Source organism: Bufo gargarizans, chromosome 5, assembly GCF_014858855.1.
Source record: "Bufo gargarizans isolate SCDJY-AF-19 chromosome 5, ASM1485885v1, whole genome shotgun sequence".
NCBI classification, from domain to species: domain Eukaryota; kingdom Metazoa; phylum Chordata; class Amphibia; order Anura; family Bufonidae; genus Bufo; species Bufo gargarizans.
In genome coordinates, this window is record NC_058084.1 from 449,040,498 (window position 1) to 449,057,357 (window position 16,860).

Below are 16,860 nucleotides of genomic sequence, written 5' to 3' on the forward strand. Positions count from 1 at the left end.
CATATTTAAAAGCATCATTCTTCTTAGCGATGCGGGCACATATGAACATGGGACCAACACAGATGCCTTCAGCTGTCAAGCGCACATGTAACAGGTCAGCCAGTGTCATAGGTACAAAACTGCTGACAGATGATCCCGTGGGGCACAGGTCCCCAGCCAGCACAGTACAGACATTAAATTATTGTCTATATTTTAGTGTTTGGCGTTCCCTGGTTGAATGGGCACTTCTCTCCTATGCAGAGTATCTTTCTGGAGACAGAAATTAATTATGTTTGGTAAATGTAAATTCTTACATAAATTTTCATCCAGATGAAATTGCTATCTAATCCAGAATGGTCCAAAATCCCTTTAACAGGCACTAATCCTAATTCTAAATTTGTAAATTTGCAGGGTTAAAAATAGCAGTATTATCCTTGGGCATTGGTAGAAAACTGCAAAAGCAGGAGATTCAATGAGTAAGTATTCTTAGTCTCAGAGGTCCTGTGCAAACTGGGTCATTGCAGCTTTACTAAATGATCAGCTCAATGTTTTCCTACTGCTCAGCATTCAGTGTTCAATGGTGCGGTGAACAACTACAGGTAATATGGGACTATACAACTGTCTTATAGCTGGCTGCAAATGCAGCAAGCCTACAGGGGGGTGGAGAATATGGAAGTGGTAGTGGTGTCCCTCATAGCAGTTGGAGTGGTTCATGGTGGCTGTCCTCACCCCCACACTCCCTGGGGTTCTGCAGTGATTGGAGTGCACATCCTTTCTTCACTAGGGGCACACCCTGGGCTTTCTGGGGCTCCTGGCTGGTGTTAGGTACGGTGCCCTTAATGTAAGGTAAATGGATGAATAGCAGGAAGGCAGATGTAAGGGCCGCCGGATGGATGATGGAGTCAATGACCAGGTCCATTTAGTTACAATATAGTCTCTTTACTGAATTGATTATGGGAGTAGTAGTAGTACAAATAGCAGTAATAGGGCCGTAGATAAAGGCTCACGGGCCCTGGTGCAAGGGTTTAGCTTGGGCCCCCATTTACTTAGTACTTATTGGCAAGGGGCAGGGAAGCACATAGCCTTTCTGCTGCCAAAGGCAAACATTGTAAGGGCACCCCCTCATGCCAAATTCTTGACCTAACCCCTTCCCTCCAGCCAGAAGTGTAAATTGACTAGCATGCACTTTCTATAATGCCAATGTCTTATGTGGCACAAGGGTCTTTGGGCCCCCTCAGGCTCCTGGGCCCGGTAGCGACTGCTACCTCTGCACCCCCTATAGCTACGCTCCTGGGCACAGTTCCAAAGCATATTACAGAGTAGTGTCTTTCCAACTGCTGTGCATAGGCAGCAACAATGATTGTGGTAATCCTTCCACACCAAGTTCACTTTGCAGTCTTCCGTATTGTCCTTAAAGATCCAGTGACGTACCCAGTCTCTGCTAGGCCAAGACATTCCGCCTAGCAGTGCTCTCGGTGACGTCACCGGCACTAATAGGCAGGCTATAGTGGTGTCCTAGCCTGTGAAACAGGCTAAAGCCCGACTATTAGTGCCGGTGACGTTACCAGGAACACTGCTAGGCGGAAGTCTTGGCCTAGCAGAAACCCGGTATGTCACTGGATCTAATGAAAAAGCCCTTGCCCTGCGTGGTTCGGCTCATCTCAGAGGGGCTGCCTGGCTGAAGAAGGGGTTATGTCCGGTTTCAGCACTAAACCCGGACAACCCCTTTAACTGTTTCTGCAATTCCCAGGCTGTGGGGTGCAGATCTTTTGATGGTCAGTTAGTCTCAAAGTGTGGTGGGCGCCAAAGCAGTACCCTTTCCACAAAACTAAAGTCTTTTGCCATAAACGAGCGGTACCTTACTGTCTGAATCCAGTGCAGTACCTTGGTGGTTCTAAAACATCTGTTTTCTCTCTTAGTTCTTTAGTAAAAAAAAAATTCTGGCTGCTTTCAATGTCAGGAATGGTGTTTTCCTGGATCAGGCTTCATTTTTGGCCAATTCAGCAGGAGCTCACAGAAGTAAATTTACTGCCTCTAAGGCTACATGCACACGTTCAGGATTCATGTGCGGAGAATCCGCACTGAAATCCGCAGGTGTTCTCAGGCAAATCCGTGCGGTCAATCCGCATTAATTGGTGCGGATTTGCATGCGGATTTGCGTGAGGATTTGGTGCGGATTTTCCGCATGCGGATTTCACTAAGTGAATTAAGAAAATCCGGTCAGGAAAAAAAAAAAATTATTGACATGTCGCGGATTTAAAAATCCGCACCGCAGGTCAAAATCCGCGCGGAAAAAATCTGCATCGTGTGCATTGAGAATTTGAAATTCTCATAGAATACAATGTACATGACCTACGGTGCGGATTTTCCGCACGCAAATCCGCGCGGAAAATCCGCACGCAATCCTGATCGTGTGCAGGGGGCCTAAAATGTTGCCTCTAGCTCTGATGACTGGACACTCTCCACTGACCAGGGAGACTGGCAGTTTTAGCTATTTTTTCCCCCCTACATATCCAGTTGAGATACATGGTGCATAAAGAAATACATGCTTTTAACATTAAATCACAATATTTAACTATGTAGCATAAAGTCACTGCACAAATATTTAGCTTGTTCGCAGTTAATCCCGCACTACTTCCAGTGGGATGGAATAAAAATGGGTCTATGTACAGTACGCCATGTCCATGGACATTTGTATGTTAAGAATTACTACTAAATTGTTGTAACCTCTTTTACTAAAATGATCCCTCGAGGTGAATATTTTACAGAATAACTATCCCCAGATAGATTACTTAAAGGAGTCTTCCCACCATATTATGGGAAATTAATAAGAAAAGACAATAATGTCTCATTGGTAGGGCATCACAGCGGTCTAGTCAGTGTAACAATCTCTGCTCCAGAATCCAGGCAATGAGGAGAGGGCATAGCCCGACAATTGTGACGAGATCACCTGTTCTGGTTTCTGACACTGGAGCAGAGAGGCAGGAGGGGGCTTTGCTTTAGAGCCAATCAGTGAGATCTGTGCTCCACTCACTCAGCTTGTTTCTGCTGTTGCTTTGACATTTGACTGATCTGTATTTGACCCCGGGTAGTACGACTAATTGACCTGTCTGCTCCATGTTCTAGCAACTACCCTTCTGAAAAGAGGATTTGATACCATCTACAGAGGCCGCTCAGGGTTTACTAGTTCATTTTATGAGTAGGAAGCGCCCCCTATTGGGGTAGTCATTACTTTGTAGTCAGGGCCTCTGCAGTGATAGGGGTGTTAGAGGGCAAGTTCTCCAGCTCTTACTGAACCAGCTAGCTAGCTTTAAGTCTGGCCGTAGAGTGCAGTTTGCTGGACAGGTTACCTGTACCCCATCAGCTTCATCACATCAGGTGAGAGCCCATCAGCTCCTGTCACTAGCCCTCATCTTCAGGCATACTCATTATAGTCAATAGGTCGACCTGGTGTCTCTTTAGTGAAGTCCAAACATAACAGATGGAAGACAAAAGGACAATCATGGACCCCAGCGGATCAGAAATTGACGACTTATCCTATTGATTGGGATTCCAAAATGTCCTGCATTGTATGATATTGGGTTCGCATCTGTGTTGCCAATTCTGGTTTTCTGTTCCATTAAAGAAGCAGAAAACTGAAAATAACAGCGAGACAGATGCATCACATGATGGAAACTAATGATGTCCGATCCCCCCCCCCCCAATGACCTATAATGGGGTCTATCAGGTTCCAACTTGATGTCTGCCATTTCACTGGAAAAAATGTACTCTATTTTCTCAAGCAAATATGGTAGAATCTTAAGGACTCCTAAAAATGAGGACAACAGAGCTGTGCAGACTTAAAACATGAGAGATGCATTCAGGGGGCCGATCCATTTCCTATGACATTACAGCGTCTGACTGGTGGCTGATATCAGTTAGCATTTAAGGTGTATTCAAATTCAGGCAGATTTCGTTGCAGAAAATTTCTGAGCATTAAAATCTGTTCCGTTCACCTGAATGGTGCGTTCAGAAATCCATGTGCTTCCCGCCAAAACAACCCCAACCAACGAAAGGATCTGATATTCAGTTGGAGACATTTTCTGCAACAAAATCTTTTGGGTGTGCAATTGTCCTAAGACTACCTGCCCACTTTGTGGATTAGGGCTCCTTCACACGAATGATACGGATTCTCTGATGGTTTGTTCAGGAAAAAAACTGATGGCTTTGCACGCAACTTCAGTCAGTCCTGTCTGCGATTGCATTTGAACTTTTTTCCACGGGAGTGCCATCAGTTTTGAATGCGTTTTTTACACGCATGAAAAAAAACCTGAATGGTAAAAGGCAGAGTGGACCCAGCATGCATGTGGATCCAACACTTCCTGAACTTTATGGCGACCATTATGGCGCATAACAGGTAGTATTTAGTGTTAGGACCCGTCTTACAGAGATCGCCTTGATGTTCGGCAGACGGGCTCAAATGGCTTTGTACAAAATGTATTTGCCAAGCATCTCACTTTATAAATAAGTGTAGCATTAGCACTATAATATTTTTTGTGACTATGGCATTATTGTACTTTATCTGGTTAGCAGGGTGCTGCTGCATTCCCCTTTTTTTTACACGATGACATGTGTCGCGTGACACATAGGGCACAACTACACTGCAACATATGTCGCGCGACAATTTTTATAATGGTAGTCTATGGTGCGAGGTGAAAGTCGCATAAAAGTCCATCTTGAATGTTTTTTTTGCGACTGTCGTGTCGCAGTCGCAGCATGTTACATGTCGCAGTGCGACACTATAGAACTACCTATTATAAAAATTGTCGCGCGACAAATGTCGTCGTGTAGCCCTAGCCTAAACCTGAACCCGTGTTCAGGTGGCCTTAGGGTACCTGCACACGGTGCAGATTTGTATGCAGAAAATCCACATGAAATCCGCACCAAAACCCCACATAAATCTGCACTATTTATCTCAGTTTTGGTGAATTTTTTGTGTATTTTTTGGTGCAGATTTTCTGTTTATATTAACAACCTCATTGAAGTCTATGCGGAAAACCACTCACTGGAATCACACAAACAATTGACATGCCGCAGATTTCAAAATGTAGGTCAAGTTCCCCATGGAAATAAAAAGCAACGTGTGCGTGAGATTTGTCAAATCTCATTCACTTTGCAGGTACTTTATTTTTCCACATTAAAAACCGCATGTAATCCGCACCGTGTGCAGGTGGCCAAAAGATGCAGATGCACTTTTTATGGAAACCGTGTAAACAGATGTGATAAAAAGCAAGACAGATCATGACGGAGCCCGTCCTAAACTGATCACAACAGATCTGATATAAACTGAAAGTAATAAAATCCACTGACCGATCTCAATGAATGAAAATGGAACAATTTTGATTTATTCAAAAACATCCTGGAGAAATCACAGCACGACAGAAAGTTCTATAACGTCTGATAGATAGATATCTGCTATGTATAGGCGGCTGGAGATGTATTTTTCTCTTTTCTATATCACGACTGATGTATTCCCTGCATGACTGAAACTATATTTAGACAAACCTGGACGTGGAATATTTTAGTCTCCTCGAAAGCGCCATATATGACAAATGCATCTAGATGAAGAATCAGCAGCCTTTACAGTTTATCCGCTGAAAAGCCTCCGATTTTCCACTGTAAGGCTACCTGCACACCTTGCGGATTACATGCATTTTTTTTTCGGCACAGATTTTAGTACCAGCAAAGTAAATCAGTAGTGTTGAGCAAACTTGTGTTTTCAAGTTCGGCGCACAAGGTTCGGGTTATCTAAGAATTCCGTTATGGATTCCGCTACCACAGAGCATAAGTTAAGGTCTGTGGTAGCGGAATCCATAAATAAATTCTTAGATAACCCGAACCTCGTACGTCAAACTTGAAACTGCAAGTTCGCTTAACACTATAAATGTGATTTGATAAATCTCATGTACGCTTTGCGTACATTTTTTGTGCGGAGATTGACCTACCGCGAGGATTTTGGAATCAGCAGCATGTCAACTGTGCAGATTTTTAGTACACATTGGGCAAAACCACATCAAAACCTGTAAGCAACACGTGCAGATTCTGATGTAGAAACGGACACAAAAATCGACCTGGAAATTCTGTTTGAAATCCCGCTACCCGTGTGCAGGTAGCGTAATGGATTCTGACCATTGTAAGAACTGATGCACACACAATGCAACCCAGACTGTACATTGGGCTTAGACAACAGGTGGCTGTGAAGCTCCTGCAGGACTACAAGTCCCAACGTCATCTTAAAAATAGAAAAACATCATACAGCAGGAAACATACACAATAGGCTAAAAGACGTAGGTCAAACTTATAGAACTTTTATTTTTTTTAAAGAGTTGCTAAGGCTACAAGTCCCCAGATGACCTGTATGGGATTTGTAGTTCTCCAGATGCTACCGGATGCAATTATGGGCAGAATACAGTAAAACAATTAAAACATAGCACACCATAGAACAATACAGCACAATCTTATATTTACTAAACAAAAAACATGATTGAATACAGTGTATTTACATATATTTTATATGACTATAAAAAGGGGCCTCTACCTGTATAGTGGGGTTCTCCAGTACAACCATGTGGATCTCCTGTGAGGTTGAGGGGGTTTTGGACATGTTGTTTTGGACCATTGGAAAAAAGAGAAGAAAAAAGAAAAAGTAACCAGTGGGGGGAAAAAAAAAAATGAGATTGAATTCTGCAGCAGGCACAAAGCTTCTTCTACATCCAAGCAGCCTGCTCTTGTTATATTGCCTGATATGGTATCATGGTAGAGGCAGGATCAGTCCCAGGATTGCTGCTGCTGCTGCTGCTTGCTTTCCTCTCCAGATCCACTTCACTCTCTGTGACTTGTATGTAGCAAGAGGAGCTCACAGCTGAAACCACCTCCCAGGCAGGCTGGAGCCATGGAGGAAGAGGAGGAGTGAGCCCTGCCTGAGCCTTACACACAGCACTGAGCTGAGACATGCACTAAGATGGGGTGCCAGCAGAACCCCCCCATGCCTTGAATCCAAACTCTGCCCCTACAGATCTGCATTGCAAACCCCCTCCCCATCCCTCCCAGTCCTGCCTGCTCACCACTCTGCAACAATGTACCCATGACGCCTGTGCTGATGGAAAGCAGAAATACAATGTAGCAAAACTGAAATTTCAGCACCCACTGCACTTCATCAGGGAGCAGAGAGGCATTATTCATGAGAATGACCAAGCCTGCATGGAGCCATCCATCACACAGGAGGCCAAAACCCATCAGGGTGTCATTAAAGGCAGGAGGTTTTCACATTAGACACAAGCAGCCATAGATTTATGTGTTTAAAGTGCTGAAGGTCAGAGATTAAATCATGCGGAGATGTGGAATGCCCGGAGATGTTGCAACTTTGGTGTTTTTCTTAAAATAAGCAGAGAAGTTAGAATTTACTGTGTGAGGTTCTGAAGTTTTCAGAAGGGATGTGCAGGGGGCTGAGCTGTCATGTGTCAGGCGGCTGCACCACCTGGATGACAGACACCGCTGCCAGATGTGGGGCTGCGCAGCGAGCGCAGGAACCAGTTCCGCACACGTGGTACCTGAGATTTTCACTATGACCTGGAAAATAGCAAGACCAATCATTTTTAAATTTTTTATTTTGTTACAGTCATTCATTCACCAAGACAATAAATGACCCTGTAAGAAAATTGAGCAGATGATGTCGAATCCACTTTGAAATTTGGCTTCAGACCCATGGAACGGAATAGGATTAGTCGACTGCTGTCCGTTTTGCAGAACGTGAAAAATTAAAATGGTGGACAACAAGTGGTAAAGATGAGCAAATCGATTTGAATAGTTTTCATATTGTTACTAGGGTTCTAGCTATAGTGGAAGCAGGGAAATTGGCTACTATGGGGCCTGAACTCAGAAGGGGCCCCGTCCGGGAGGAGGACTAAATTATTTTATTGTCAGGGGCCCCTCAACAGTATTATACAATGACATTATATACAGTCACATGACATACAGTATATACGTATAGGAAATGGAGGGAGCCGCTGCTCAGCCTGAAATAGTGATCTTGACAAGGAGTGGGGGGGTTGTGAAGAAGTTGCTGGGCTAATGTGCATAGATCCTACCAAAGGTTAGACTATCTGTTCATTTCAATGGAACATTTACAACTGTGCCAGGAAGCTCAAATTGGATCTATTCACCTATCAGACCATTCTCCTGTGCTCTTGAAGGTCTCTACACCCCAACTGGCTCCACAAGCTTTTAAGTGGCGGCTCAATGAACAATTGATATCCACCGATGCCCTGAAAGAGCAGGTACAAAAACTGCTTGACAAATACTTTTTACTAAACTCCCTCCCAGAGACCTCCCCCCATGTGCTGTGGGGTGCCCACAAAGCCTTCATAAGAGGCCAATTCATTAGTATCGGAGCTAGACTTAAGAAGGAAAGGGCGGCTCGGGTAGATGCTCTCTAGATGAGATACATAAACTAGAACTCCTCCACAAACAATCCCTATCTGACTCCCATTTAACCCAATTGACAGAACTCAGGATAGAGCTTAAAAATCTTCTAAACACAGCCTCTGCTAAATAATTTTTACATTCTCAATACAAGTACTTTGCTCTTCGGGATAAGGCATCTAAATTTATGATGAGGTATAGTAGTAACAACGAAAGAGATAGCCCATCAATTCCAAAATGTTTATCTTGCGCTTTATAACATCCTCCACCACGATCCAGAGATGGATCCAACCTCACCCTTGAGTCCTGTTAGTACCTTTCTCCAGTCTTTAACACTCCCTAAATTAGATAATATCCAGAGGGACTCTCTGCAATCCCCTTTCACTGAGGAGGAACTTTTGTCAGCCATAAAAAGTCTTCCCAATGGGAAGGCTCCGGGGCCTGATGGCCTCCCAGCTCTATATTATCGCACCTTCAGCAAATCCATACTCCCTCACCTATTGGCTATTTGTAATCAGTCGCTACAGGGATCCCCTCTTACTACAGATATGACTATGGCGCACATAACAATCCTACCAAAAGAAGGAAAAGATCCAGGGCAACGTGCAAATTATCGCCTCATTTTTAAACCTGGATTTAAAACTGCTAGAATTTTTTTAGCTAACCGCTTATCTACCTATTTACCTTCCCTGATGCATAGGGATCAGACGGGATTTATAAAAGGGAGGGAGGGCCGAGATAACACAGCAAGAATACTAACTGTGTCATTTTATGCCAAAAAATACTCCCATCCCCTAGCCTTCTTGAGCACTGATGCCAAGAAGGCTTTCGACTAGGTAAATTGGGAATTTATGCGACTTACCCTGGAAAAATTTGGCCTCCCGAACCCTTTTGTAAAGGTGATCTTCTCTATGTATAATAATGCCTCAGCCTCTATAATAGTGAATGATACCCTATCCTCCACGTTCCCTATCCAGAATGGCACAAGACAGCCCCCTCTCCCCCCCTAGTCTTTGTTCTAATCATGGAACCGCTCCTTCAAGCCATTAGACAGGATGAAAGGATTAGGGGTTTCAGGTTGGGCTCCCAGGAGCATAAAGTATCCGCTTTTGCGGACGATCTTTTGGTTATAACCTCAAACCCTGAGATCTTCTTACCCATTATCTATGACTTGCTGGAGAGGTTTAGCCCCTTATCCAATTTTAAGATTAACATGAAAAAAATCACAGGTCTTGAGCCTGGGCCTTAAACCCTCTGTTAGGAAAGATCTGGAGATGAAATCCCCATTTAATTGGAACGCCCCATTCCTGACTTATCTAGGAGTGAAGATAGCATCTGACCCTCAGAGCTTGTTTCAACTTAATTACCTTCCATTGTTGAAATCTATACAGGAACAGCTTTCCTCACTGCAATTCTCAACACTGTCATGGTTTGGTCGCAAAAACCTGGTAACGTCATTAGTAATTCTTGGATCGAACTACCTTCAACAAGTTCTTCCAATCCTGGTACCGAATTCATTATACAAAACTGTAACCAAAAGCATACGCTCCTTCATTTGAGGGGGGGGGGGGGTAAAAAATTTCGCTTGGCTATCTTAAACCTTCAGAGACCTAGAACCTTGGGAGGCATGGGTCTACCTAATCCATTACTGTACGGGAGAGCCATCTTTATTTCCAGAATAAATCGATTGGTTTAGACAACGTCCACATAGGTAGACATGGAAGCTAAAAATTTCTCGACAACTCTTAGGAGACTTTTAATAGACCCTACAGACCTTAAGGTTACCCTGGCCCAAACCAATCCAAGACGTCACAGCCACCCTAGAAACATGGAGCTGGTTCCAGGCAACCACATGGGGGGTCCTTCTGCCCTCTCTTCTGCTACAGATGGGAGATTTGATTAGTGCTGCCCCACTTGAATTGAGACAATCTCTCCCCATAGGCATTTGTAAGCTGGAGACCACAGTACTTTCTCTCTTTAATGAGAGGTGAGTGGTGTTAGATGTAGAATCCATTATTTCCATGATACCAGATCTGAAGTTTCATCACCCATTGATATCCTATCTCTGTGCATTTATATCTAAATATATTCCAAAACAAGCCCTCCTTAGACCTCTCACCTGGTTCCAAAGCTTGATAGGTTTGTAGCCGGGCCACGTACTAACCTATCTCACATCTTTATAAGAAGCTCAACGCCCCATTTCTAAACCAAAATTGGCTTTTGTAGGTCTTTGGGAGCAAGATTTGGGGTACTATTTTACCACCAAGGAATGTTCTAAATTATTTATGGAACCCCACGCCGTGTCGAGATGTGTTAGAGTACAGGAGAATGGGTACAAGATTCTCACACGGTGGTACAGTACCCCTGATATTACTTGTAGATACGAACAGTTGAATACTGATGTGTGCTGGCGGTGCAGGAGAGAGAGAGGCTCTTTTTATTATGTGTGATAGTTGTGTTCACTGATACAGAAGTGGTGGAGTGAGATCTTTAAAAGAAGCAACAAAGTGTGCAGAACGAAAATCCCTCTTTCTCCTCAACTGTCTCTGTTGGGCCTCTCTCCCCGGTGCACCAAGGGAGAGGTGCCACTTCTCTTTCAGAGACTAATAATCAGCGCACGTCTTTTGGTACCTAGATACTGGATTACATCGGAGCTCCCTTCCATAGAGCAGTGGATAGGGAAGGTACAAACCGGATTCCAAAAAAGTTGGGACACTATACAAATTGTGAATAAAAACTGAATGCAATGATGTGGAGGTGCCAACTTCTAATATTTTATTCAGAATAGAACATAAATTACGGAACAAAAGTTTAAACTGAGAAAATGCACAATTTTAAGGGAAAAATATGTTGAATCAGAATTTCATGGTGTCAACAAATCTCCAAAAAGTTGGGACAAGGCCATTTTCACCACTGTGTGGCATCTCCCCTTCTTCTTACAACACTCAGACGTCTGGGGACCAAGGAGACCAGTTTCTCAAGTTTAGAAATAGGAATGCTCTCCCATTCTTGTCTAATACAGGCCTCTAACTGTTCAATCGTCTTGGGCCTTCTTTGTTGCACCTTCCTCTTTATGTTGCGCCAAATGTTCTCTATAGGTGAAAAATCTGCAGACCCATTTCAGTACCCGGATCCTTCTCCTACGCAGCCATGATGTTGTAATTGATGCAGAATGTGGTCTGGCATTATCTTGTTGAAAAATGCAGGGTCTTCCCTGAAAGAGATGACGTCTGGATGGGAGCATATGTTGTTCTAGAACCAGAATATATTTTTCTGCATTGATGGTGCCTTTCCAGACATGCAAGCTGCCCATGCCACACGCACTCATGCAACCCCATACCATCAGAGATGCAGGCTTCTGAACTGAGCGTTGATAACAACTTGGGTTGTCCTTGTCCTCATTGGTCCGGATGACATGGCGTCCCAGATTTCCAAAAAGAACTTCGAATCGTGACTCGTCTGACCACAGAACAGTCTTCCATTTTGCCACACTCCATTTTAAATGATCCATGGCCCAGTGAAAACTGCCTGAGCTTGTGGATCTTGCTTAGAAATGGCTTCTTCTTTGCACTGTAGAGTTTCAGCTGGCAACGGCGGATGGCACGGTGGCTTGTGTTCACTGACAATGGTTTCTGGAAGTATTCCTGAGCCCATTCTGTGATTTCCTTTACAGTAGCATTCCTGTTTGTGGTGCAGTGTCGTTTAAGGGCCCGGAGATCACGGGCATCCAGTATGGTTTTACGGCCTTGACCCTTACGCACAGAGATTGTTCCAGATTCTCTGAATCTTTGGATGATGTTATGCACAGTTGATGATGATAGATGCAAAGTCTTTGCAATTTTTCGCTGGGTAATACCTTTCTGATATTGCTCCACTATCTTTCTGCGCAACATTGTGGGAATTGGTGATCCTCTACCCATCTTCTTGGCTTCTGAGAGACACTGCCACTCGGAGTAGCTCTTTTTATACCCAATCATGTTGCCAATTGACCTAATTAGTGTTAATTGGTCTTCCAGCTCTTCGTTATGCTCAAATTTACTTATTCCAGCCTCTTATTGCTACTTGTCCCAACTTTTTGGGGATTTGTTGACACCGTGAAAATTTGAATCAACGTATTTTTCCTTTAAAATGATACATTTACTCGGATTAAACGTTTGATCTGTCATCTACGTTCTATTACAAATAAAATATTGACATTTGCCATCTCCACATCATTGCATTCAGTTTTTATTCACAATTTGTTTAGTGTCCCAATTTTTTTGGAATCCGGTTTGTAGATACTATATACAGATTTGAAGAAATAGCAGCTTGTGAAAATCACACTTACCCTAAATTTTGAGCTCAATGGAAAAATTGGGAACAAAACAATATAGGAATTTCATATGTAAATGAAGCCTTAATCTCTGAATATTATAGATTGTCACACTGTTATTTATACATATCAATCTATAACATGAAACATTCACTGTACTCACAGTGTTAACCCATACGTTGCGAATAAATGTTATTATGAAAAATTCGATGTATGATGTGAAGTTTTCAATAAAGCTTTTTTCTTTTTTTTTAAAGAAGTTGCTGGGGAACCCCGTTCAAAAATTTGTTGTGGTGCCCAGTAATTTCTACTTACACCACTGATTGTTACCACTTTGGTTTCTAATGAAACAACATGTTTGAGGATTCGACCCACACAAATCACACAAAATGGCAGCCACTATTTTACAGTTGAGAAGACAGAGAAGAAGGCATATTCCATCACAAAGGGATACTTTTTTGACAGTTTTTAATTAAAGGGGTTTTTCGGGACTCCTATATTGATGATGATGAACTAGTGCTGCAGCATCCTCACAGCCTAATGGCTGTGATTGGTATTGCAGCTCAGCCCTATTCACTTGAATGGCTCTGAGCTGCACATAGGCCATGTGACTGATGAACATAACATCACTGGCCAGTGGCGTACATAGAGAAATAATGGTCCCATAGCAAGGATCAAACCTGGCCCCCACACAGGACAGAAGGGTTTCTGCCTAAACCCTTTTCAATAACCCTTGGGCCATTTTCCCACTGCTTCATTTGCTAAAAGTTGTTCCTTTAGATGGTAGAGTACTGACAAAGTTTCTACCTCCAGTAGAAGAGGAGATGATCCCAACTAAGACTGGGCGCCCTTTTGCCCTGGGCCCCATAGTCTGCCACTATGGTAGTTACACCCCCTGTCACTGGCCTAGGAAGAGACCGGAGCGCTCACAGGAGCACCATGGCCTCTTCAAACAGATGATGAACACGAATTAAAACCCTACTGATCAGATATTGATGACCTGAGGATAGGTCATCAGAATTCTGGAACACCCCTTTAAAAAAATAAGACAGTGCATCGTGTTACCACCAGTTACCATCCATTTACCCATAGATATACACTACTCACAAAAAGTTATAGATATTTAGCTGGTGGGTGAAATTTTTAGGAAATGCAGTCTAACCTTTACAGGTGAACTTAATGATTTGACCTTCTCAAAACTTTTGAATGCACATTTTGAATGCAACTGTTCAACTGTACTTTTTGCACAACTTGCTGTTCTCTAACAAGAAGCTTAACGGCAACAGGTGTTTGATCCATGAATCGTCCAGTAAATTTCCTGGTTCAATTAGAATTGGTATTTATATGGTCCTCCTCATCATGCTGTTCACATTTTGACATCATGAGACCAAGACGACACCTAACAATTGATCAACAGTACCTAGGCATTGTGAGGCTTCAAAGCAGGATGTTCTCAGACGGAAAGTGGCCATGAGCTTATTGTCACAGTCATCAGCAGGTTGCAACAGGGATACAGAGAGACTGGAAGAGTCACAGAAAGGACATAGAAGTGGACATCCTTTGGCCACAGCCCACATGGATGACTGCTTCATCAACTGGTTGATGAATGCCACACAACTCCAGGCACATTTAAGGGAGGATGAGAGGAACCCAAGTGTCATGTCAGACCATTCGAAACCGTTTACATGAGTGTGGTCTGCATGCTAGACCTGCAAGGGTACCTGACCAAAGGTGTCATCGTCTTGCATGGGCCAGGGAGCATCTACGCTGGATGAGGGACGAGTGGGCCTCAGTGTTGTTCACTGATGAAAGTCAATTCACAGTGAGTAAAACTGATGACTCTTGTCCCAGTGGTTGGACCCCCCATTGATAACACAATTACCGTATCACCTTTCCAGTCAATGGTTATTGTAAAATCACAAGCACAGCTCATGGATGGCACAGCTCATGTACAGACCCCCTAATAATGTGTAACATATATGCTATAATCTGAGGTATACACAAGGGAACGGGGCGCGTACTTTATCGTGTCACTTTATCACTGCAGCTCATTAAGCTATTACCTACTGGGGGAACGTACAGTATATTAGGTTTAATCTCCTGGAGCTACACGAAAGTGTTGGTATGACGACTTCTGTCTTTAAGGAGGTCTATTTTATGCTCCATTTGCATTCCTGCGTCTGCCAACATGCACATACCCTTAGGGCTGGGTGTACAGTATGTTAATGTATTTTTTTAGGGGCGGGGGTGGTATCAGTCCATGTCTATGTGATACTAAAATGACAAGTCCTACATAATACAGTCATACCAGATAGATCTTGAGTATCGATCATACTAGACGTCTTCTAGCTTCCTTCCTTCTCTGCTTTTTTAAATAAATTCTGTAGGATTTCATGCAACATATAATATTCTTTATCTACTGTATAATCACTTTTAATTAATGGTATTGTAGGGTGTGGCCACACCTGGTGTAAATGCTAATTTTCCTTCGGCAACTTAGGTGCAGAATCCGTATCAGCATTCCATGTTTTTTTTGTGCTGTTTTTTTTTTTTATTTAAAGCGGTTTTTCCATTCCATTCATTTTTTGGGCACATTTTGGCACAGATTGTGATATTTTTTTTAAAGCCTCCTGTTAAATTCAATGGGAATATCCACGCTGAATCTGTATCAAGAATGAAGATGCTGTTTTTGTTTCTGTGAGATAGATGATCAATTAATGCATAAAAAATACTCTGCATAAACTGCAGTCCAGAGATCTCATCAAACACAGTGAGAGGCTGATTGATAACAGAGTATGTGCAGATTTTGGTGCAGAAAGCAAATAATGGAAAATGTGCTACAATAGTAGCATGCAATGTAGATGGTGAATGTACATTGCAAACCCATAGCATTTCTGCAGATTTTGCTGCCCTGGCATACCGTGGTGCTGTAGATTTTGCGCCGTACACCTAAAATAAGTTTAATAATAGGATTTAATACTTGTGTACTGCAAAGGACATGAATTGCAAGGGCCTGGGTTAACATTATAAAGCACAGCACACAGTACACATCGGACCATGAACAGTCCTCATCTACACAGCACCATGTCTCATGAATGTGTCCATCATCTCTACGGAAGGACAAAGCCTTCAAATATGTCTTTCTGACCAATAAATTAGATATATTGACTTTGCTTTAATTTTTTCTTGGGGAAAGGGGGGGTCAACTTCTGCCTATCTCTTGATTTGACATGATCTCTGTACTGACCCTGTGCTGTCTACCCTGACCTTCGGACTGACTTGGGATTTCATGAACTCTGCCTGCCCCAACATCAGCCTGTCCTTGACTACAGTTTTACCTGACCCCTTAGTGTTTTGCACTGGTTTCTCTTGACCTCGGTAGGTCAGCAGTCTACTGAACAGAGACAACTCATGAATGTGACAGCCTGGTGCTTCCCCTGCAGCAGAGTCGAGATTAATGTACAGAGGTTAAAGGGTGAAGACCAGGGGACCACTTATATAACGCCCTTAGGAGTGGCCATAAGTCCAATCTGTTCAGTAGACAAAGTGGATCCACATCCGTTTCATAACAGTATGGTTGTGGCTGAGTAAGGTAAGAATGTTATATGTGTCTGTGTTCCATAGTTTTTTTGGATGGGAACTAATGGCAAACAGGGGATCCTACTTAGTTTTCTGCGAAGGGTCCCATTTTGTCAAAAACTTGACCTGTTAAAATGAATGGGCACCATGATAAAGCCATGGTCATGCTGAGTCTGGTAGAACCATACAAGTAAAATAATCGCCATGGTTTATATACAGTACTTCCCATGGATGTCCTTTTGCTTATGAGTGTCCCTATAGAAACAGCTTCTGGAATGCTCATCGTGTAGGAGCCCATCTTCTTTCTGACCATCGTACCAGTAATATTGGGCCGGGATGTGGAACATGTCTGTACAGAGCATTACTTCTATCACTTGCAGGGATGCAGATGTTATTGTGATGCAGATTCTGTACGCGATGTCTGTCTTTCATGTTATCTCAGTTTACGACTATAATTAAGGCATTATCTAAATGATTTACTTGTGAAAGCGGAGTTCCTTCCAACCAAGCTGCTCCGACGTAAAATGGCA

At 43.0% G+C, this 16,860-nt stretch overlaps 1 protein-coding gene across 1 annotated transcript in view; it reads right to left on the bottom strand.

The window, feature by feature from the left end:
* CACNB2 (calcium voltage-gated channel auxiliary subunit beta 2) overlaps positions 1-6,937 on the bottom strand; it is a 315,627-nt gene extending 308,690 nt beyond the window's left edge. Inside the window, exon 1 of the mRNA XM_044293750.1 lies at positions 6,557-6,937. Coding sequence (XP_044149685.1) covers positions 6,557-6,637 — 81 coding nt within the window. The 5' untranslated portion in view covers positions 6,638-6,937. The remainder of the gene's footprint in view (positions 1-6,556) is intronic.
* Between the last annotated feature and the right edge of the window lie 9,923 nt (positions 6,938-16,860).